This window comes from Coregonus clupeaformis, chromosome 12 (genome assembly GCF_020615455.1).
Source record: "Coregonus clupeaformis isolate EN_2021a chromosome 12, ASM2061545v1, whole genome shotgun sequence".
NCBI classification, from domain to species: Eukaryota; Metazoa; Chordata; class Actinopteri; order Salmoniformes; family Salmonidae; genus Coregonus; species Coregonus clupeaformis.
Window position 1 is genome coordinate 54,694,708 of NC_059203.1, and position 7,437 is coordinate 54,702,144.

The 7,437-nt window shown below is 46.2% G+C and overlaps 1 protein-coding gene across 1 annotated transcript in view; it reads left to right on the forward strand.

Annotated features, from left to right (window-relative positions):
- LOC121578784 (rootletin-like) overlaps nucleotides 1–7,303 on the forward strand; it is a 31,116-nt gene extending 23,813 nt beyond the window's left edge. Inside the window, 7 exon segments of the mRNA XM_041893164.2 lie at nucleotides 443–658; nucleotides 815–1,039; nucleotides 1,173–1,322; nucleotides 1,424–1,624; nucleotides 3,946–4,077; nucleotides 6,463–6,636; nucleotides 6,731–7,303. Coding sequence (XP_041749098.2) covers nucleotides 443–658; nucleotides 815–1,039; nucleotides 1,173–1,322; nucleotides 1,424–1,624; nucleotides 3,946–4,077; nucleotides 6,463–6,636; nucleotides 6,731–6,817 — 1,185 coding nt within the window. The 3' untranslated portion in view covers nucleotides 6,818–7,303.
- Nucleotides 7,304–7,437: the final 134 nt, after the last annotated feature.

Sequence of the window (7,437 nt, forward strand, 5' to 3'; positions counted from 1 at the left end):
GTCTGCTTAGGAACAAACCCCCACATCGTGACCCATGTGACCCCCAAACAGTTCACACGGTTCACACCCCTCTTGTTGGAGGAGATACATTTTTGCAGTTTTAAAGCAAATTTCCTGCAATTCTACACACTTTGCCTTGTCTTATGTGTACCTGAGTGACTCAACAAAATCAATGTAGTCGTTGCGTATGGCTGCTCTACAGTCTCCAGGCCTCTCATTAGACAAGCAGCCTTTCTGCTGTCAGACTGTGTCACATACTGGATCTGGATGGACTGGCTGGCTTTGACATGTGACCTTGATGTGACTGCCAGTCTGACAGTTTCAGATCTTTCTCTCTCACACTGTCTCTCTCACTCTCTCCTTCTCTTTCTGTCACTCTCTCATTCTCTCACAATGTCTCCCTTTCGCTCACCTCACTCTCTCCTCCCTCTCCTCCGTGTAGGACCAATTGAGTAAGCAGCATGTGGGCGAGGTGCGTCTGGAGGCTGAGCGGAGGCGCCTGCGGGAGGCCCTGGAGGCTGCTGAGGCACGGGGGACCAGGATGGAACTGGGGAGACGCAGTCTGGAGGGGGAGCTGCAGAGATTCAAACTGAGCCTGGGGGACAGGGAGGCCGAGAGCCAGGCCACCCAGGAGCACCATGACACACTACTCAAACAGGTAACACTCTTAGCCACATGTCTATGAACAGATACATCCCTGATGGAGGCAGGTCATGCTGAGATTTAACCAGATTCAAATGGAAATACACTTATACCGTATACACACTGAGACACTCAAAGCACTCATACACATTGTGTTCTGCATCTGTCCCAGGTGGTGGAGGGGGAGAGCCGTGTGACGTCACTCCAGAGAGAAGTGGACAGGCTGAACCAGGCTCTGTCTAAAGTCCAGGAAGGAGAGGCCTGTATCAGAGAGAAGACCCAGAACCTCTCCCAGAGCCTCCAGGAGGCCACGGCTGCCCACAGCGCCACCCAGGGGCGCCTGGCCGCACTGCAGAAGACCCTGGGGCTGGCCGAGCAGGACCGCAGGCATCTAAAGGTGGGTGGAGAGGAACCATTGATGGGACAGTAGGACTGAAATTCAAGTGTTTGTTGTCAAGGTTCATCCCTGTAATTTAAATAGGTTTACAGCAAATTGTAATGACCAGTGAATGGAGTGTTGCTGTGTTCAGGAACGAGTGGATGGAGCGCGGTCATCCCTGGTGGAGGGGAAGAGAGGCATGGTGGCCCTCACTGAGCGAGTGCAAAGCCTTCAGACTGAGCTGACCCAGAGCGAGCTGAGACAAAGAGAGCTGGAGGCAGAGCTGGCCCACACACAGGAGGTGTGTGTGTGTGTGTGTGTGTGTGTGTGTGTGTGTGTGTGTGTGTGTGTGTGAGAGAGAGATATCTGTATAGCTGTTCCTTCACCCTGTCTGTCCTGTAGGCCCTGCGTCAACGGTCCGCCAGTCTGACAGAGGCCCAGCACAGTGCCCAGTCTGCCCAGGCAGAGAGAGCGACTGCAGAGGAGAGGCTGCGGGGGCTGCAGAGGGCCGTGGCCATGCTGGAGACAGAGAAGAAAGATGCGGAGAGACAGGCTGTCCACCTGGAGAAGGACAAAAATGCACTGTGGAATATACTGGACAAGGTGAGACGAAGATAAGACCGTGAGATAAACACCAAACACAACAAGCATCAGGAATATACACTGAGTCTATGAAACATTAAGTACACTTTCCTTTAATTGAGTTGCACCTCTTTTTGCCCTCCGAACAGCCTTAATTCGTCTGGGCATGGACTCTACAAGGTGTCAAGTGTTCCACAGGGATGCTGGCCCATGTTGACTCAATGCGTCGCATTGGTTGTGTCAAGTTGGCTGGATGTCGTTTGGGTGGTGGACCATTCTTGATACACACTGTTGAGCATGAAAAACCCAGCAGCGTTGCAGTTCTTGACACAAACCGGTGCACCTGGCACCTACTACCATACCCTGTTCAAAGGCACTTAAATCTTTTGTCTTGCCCATTCACCCTCTGAATACACAATCCATGTCTCAATTGTCTCTAGGCTTAAAAATCCATCTTTAACCTGTATCCTCCCCATCTAGATTCATTGAAGTGGATTTAACAAGTGACATCAATAAGGGATTATAGTTTTCACCTGGTCAGTCTGTCATGGAAAGAGCAGGTGTTCATAATATTTTGTATACTGTTACAGGTGGGACACAGTGTTGGAGTCCATATATTTTAAACCATTTAAATTCAGGAACTACATTTCAATTCAATGAATGAATTGAAACAGAACAGGGCTGCAGTAGCTGAGTGAAAATGGAGGGAAACTAAACTTCCAGTGAACCTATCATCCTTCCACTCCCTCCTCTCTACCTTATCTTCCGCTGTATCTGCTGCTGAAGCCGCTTTCTATCACTCTAAATTTCAAGCTTCTGCCTCTAACCCTATGAAACTCACTCCCCTCCTCAAGAAACCAACACTTGACCCCTCTGACATAAAGAATTACAGACCAGTATCTCTGTCTATGACCAACTCTCTTGTTATCTCTCTCAGAACAATCTTCCAGACTCAGTAAGTAATCAGTAAGGCTTCAAGAAGGCTCACTCAACTGAGACCGCTCTCCTCTGTGTCATCTGTGACCTGCCAAAGCTGACTCATCCTTCTAGATCTATCTGCTGCCTTCGACACCGTGAACCATGTCTGCACCACGTGCTCTCACCACTGGTGTCCCCCAGGGCTCGGTTCTAGGCCCTCTCCTCTTTTCTCTTTACACCAAATCACTCGGCTCCATCATATCCTCACATGGTCTCTCCCATCATTGCTATGCGGATGACACTCAACTACATTTCTCCTTCCCCCCTTCTGACACCCAGGTGGCGACACGCATCTCTGCGTGCCTTGCAGACATCTCAGCTTGGATGTCGGCCAACCACCTCAAGCTCAACCTCGACAAGACAGAGCTGCTCTTCCTCCCGGGAAGGCCTGCTCGTTCCAAGACCTCTCCATCACAGTTGACAACTCCATGGTGTTCCCAGACCCAGAGTGTAAAAAACCTTGACGTGACCCTGGACAACACCCTGTCGTTCTCTGCAAACATCAAAGCAGTGACTCACTCCTGTAGGTTCATGCTTTACAACATCCGTAAAGTACGACCTTTCCTCACACAGGAAGTGGCGCAGGTCCTAATCCAGGCACTTGTCATCTCCCGTCTAGACTACTGCAACTCTCTGTTGGCTGGGCTCCCCGCTTGTGCCATCAAGCCACTGCAATTTATCCCGAATGCCGCAGCCCGCCTGGTGTTAAACCATCCCATGTCACCTCGCTCCTCCGCACACTCCAATGGCTTCCAGTCTAAGCTCGCATCCGCTTCAAAACCCTGCTGCTTGCCTACGGAGCAGCAAGGCGAACTGCCCCTCCCTACCTTTAGGCTATGCTCAAACCCTACACCCCAAACGAGCACTCCGTTCAGCCACCTCTGGTCTCTTGGCCCGCCCACCCCTAAAGGGGGTCAGCTCCCACTCAACCCAGTCGAGGCTATTTTCTGTCCTGGCACCCCAATGGTGGAACGAGCTTCCCCCTAATGTCAGGACAGCGGAGTCCCTACCCATTTTCCGAAAATGTCTGAAACCCTACCTCTTCAAAGAGTATCTTAAATAAATCCCACGGCACTTGTCTTTTCCTACTAGCACTGACTTTATTGAGGGAAAAAGCAACTACTTTATTGAGGTGAAATGTACTTTCTACGACTGTGATAGATGGTTATCTCACTTAGCTATCTTGAGATGAATGCACTAATTATAAGTCACTCTGGATAAGAGTGTCTGCTAAATAACTAAAATGCCAAATCTAATTTTCAATTAAAATCCGGACTTGACTGAATTAAATATGAAATGGACCCTAACCCTTGTGTTGAGTGGTACTGAGGTAATTGTGACCATTTGGGACGGTCTCTTCTCAGGTGGAGCGTCAGAAGCTGAAGACTGAGGAGGGTAGCATGCGTCTGTCTGCAGAGAAGGGCCGCCTGGATCGCTCCCTCACCACCGCCGAGCAGGAGCTGCAGGACGCACAGAGACAGATAGCACTGCTACAGGTGGGCAGGGACTAGTGGGGAGAATGTAAACCCTAGAGAAAGGCAAAGAAAGGGGAACTTTACTTCAGGGTGGTAGCAGTAAGGTGACAGTGACTGTCATGAGATGTTTCCTCAACATGTGGATCATCTTATTTCCCCTGCTAAATTAGCATAATTAATGACGGAGTCAGGCATTAGTTAGTCATTTAACCTTCATTTAGTTAGTTGATTTTCTGTGTGGGTCAATGTGGTAATCAAACAATCAATATTTACATTACACTTTTTCCTAGGCACACGTTAGTATTTTTCTGGGGTCAAACTCAATTTGATAATGCCAAGCATTCATCAAAGTCAGGTCCCATAGACTTAGCATATGATTGTAATATAAAAAACAACCCCTCCCCCAACCACCAGTAAACCACAAATAACCTAATTTACTGAGGTGATTAGCTGATGTTATTTGGTGATTGGCTGATGTTATTTGGCTGCTTTGTGAAAGGAGGAGTTAACTTTTTCTATGGTGAGTGTCTCAATGTCCGGTGTTTGTCTAGTTATTGCTATAATAGAAGACCAGGCTAATTTCTACTTTGTAGTTTTAGTCTGAAATTCTCTGTACAGATAAGTGAGGGGTTAGTCAGGTGAGACAGTGCTTTTGTTGCAGATTATTGTACTTTCTTCTTCATTAGTTTGACCCTCCCAGAGCGCCTGTCTGTTATTCCCTGAGCTCCGGGGGTCGTGTTCACTTTAAAGCCAGCCAAATGAAACCCCATGCAAGCGTGAGTTGGAATCACTACAAAATGGCTGTAGCCTCAGGCCCTCTGGATCTAAATGCATCTGCTGCTAGTTAGACGCCTAATGTTGAGCAGTTAAGCAGAATTGTTTGGCTTGTTTGTTCTTGATCTGGACCCTGATGGTGTCTGTTACGACTGAAGTTTTATAAGAATGTGCACAACATCCTTGATATACATTGAATACATAAATTACATGATATAGCTTAGCTAGTAGGCCACTGTTGAATAGTTATTCTACTGTGGAGTCTTTGTTTGCTTTTGAATTAATTTGAAACGACATTTCCATAAAGAAGTCTGAACTACTGAATAATAACTTTATCAAGGTCATGGATGTGAGCCATGAGAGTGGCCTTTCCTAGTCGTTGTGTCATCTAATCAAGAAGCAGATGTCAAGTGACCACCACACAGGGGCTATTAACCATTTGTCGTCAGACCTCTCCCAGCCCTACCAGCTGTGTTTATGGTGTCCCATGTAGCATAGTCGCGGCACCCCTGAAAAATCGGAATTCAAAAGAAAAATATTTATCAAAAACAGTAATTTTTAGAAAAAAATATTTTTTACAAAAGGAGTGCACTGGGCCTTTACCTGTAGGGCAGGAAAAAATAATAATCTGCATATCCACTTTGGCAAAAAAAGGTAGTTGTATAATTAAGAACATTATCTTGCATGATTAAATAGTTGGAATTGTAAGAGTTGTTGCCCAGTCCCTTTCTCTGTGATTGTCATTCTAATAGAATACAGAAAGAACAAAATCCTGTCCTCAAACATTTACATCAAAGGGTGCAAAGTTATGGGCAAAGACACAAAACATCCACATCAAATTAAATATTTTTCTTGATCAAATAACATGGAAAACAACCAATTTTTGTGCAGTATTAATTTAACATCCTTATAAATCACTTATTGTAAATGTACATTACTGTATTGTACATAGGCTGGTCATCTAGGTTTGTACCTGTAGTCTTTCCATCACCATGAAGAAAAACAATGCACAATACAGCAATTGAGTACATTCAGACATCAAATGGTTTGTGATGATGGGATGATGTGGCTCAGTTGGTAGAGAATGGTGCTTGCAATGCTAGGGTTGTGGGTTCGATTCCCACGGGGGACCAGTATGAAAATGTATGCACTCACTACTAAGTTTCTCTGGATAAGAGCATCTACTAAAATGGAAAAGGAATGAATAGACCATTTCAGTTTTCACATAGAAATAAGTTGCATTTGCAAAGTATTTCAAGAAACTGGAAAACATAACAAAAAGTATTTTTATATTCCACAAGTATTATCAGATGAACTTTTTTGTACAGATCATTATCAGACTCAAGATACAAATGCTGGTAAAGACTCAAATACATTTAGTTTTTTTTAACACAAAAGTAGTGCACTGGGCCTTTACTAGTCCTGTATTAGCGGACTGATTTAGACGTCTTCAGCGTGGGCATTTTTTTTATTCTGCATCCCCGAACTACTTCTTGCAGCTATGCCATGAAATGTTGACATACCTCTTGTTAGCACCTAGAAAACTACCCTAAGTCTCTGACTTGGTGTTTCTGTGGCCCAGTGACTAACACTCCTCTCTCTATCTGTGTATATGTTTCTCTGTGCATCCAGGCCCAGCTGGCTGAGATGGAGCAGTCCCACAGTGAGAGTGAGAGCTCTGTGCGGCAGCGTGACGAGGTGCTGCGTGAGGTGGAGAAGCTGAAGGTCGCCCAGAGGGAGGCAGAGAGGATCCTGGCTGCCCGAGACAGAGCCCACCGCCACCGGGTCAAAGGCCTGGAGGAGCAGGTATGTACAGCCAGAAGGTCAGAGGTTAAAGGGCAAGAAGACAAACCGTGAATGTCTGTGTGTCAGTCCCTGACCCTCTCTGTCCGTCCCACAGTTGTCCACTCTGAAGGAGCAGCTACAGCAGGAGATGAGGCGTAGACAGCCCTCTCTACCCACCTCCCTCATATCTGGAGGGAACTGAGCACTGAGCAGCGCTCCATGTGTCCCTCCATGGATACTACAGTCCACTAACAGCTCCGGAACCAGTATCACATCATTACATTTACATTTACATTGTATACCACATCATCAGCTCCTCTGTCTTGACACACGCATCTCCTCCTACTCAGGGAGAAACAGCGACACCACGGGAAGAGACTGTGGATGATAGAAGTGTAGTCCAGTACAACAGAGGAGGAATGAGATCCTCATCTCTGCCAGTATACAGTTGACCTGTGTTCCCTTCCACACACACACCAGCAGACCAGCATACAAAGGGAGAACAGTCTAAGTCACTGTTTGAGCACTAGGCAACAAATTGATCGGCCATATGACGGAACTACTGTACCATCCATCTTGCTAGTATTTGGTTGAGATTGACCCAACTATTTTGTCTGGACCAATAGATGGAGTGTGTGTGTCTGTGTACACTACCGGTCAAACGTTTTAGAACACCTACTCATTCAAGGGTTTTTCTTTATTTTTACTATGTGGAATAATGGTGAAGAGATCAAAACTATGAAATAACACAAATAGAATCATGTAGTAACCAAAAAATATTTTATATTTGAGATTCTTCAAATAGCCACCTTTGCCTTGATG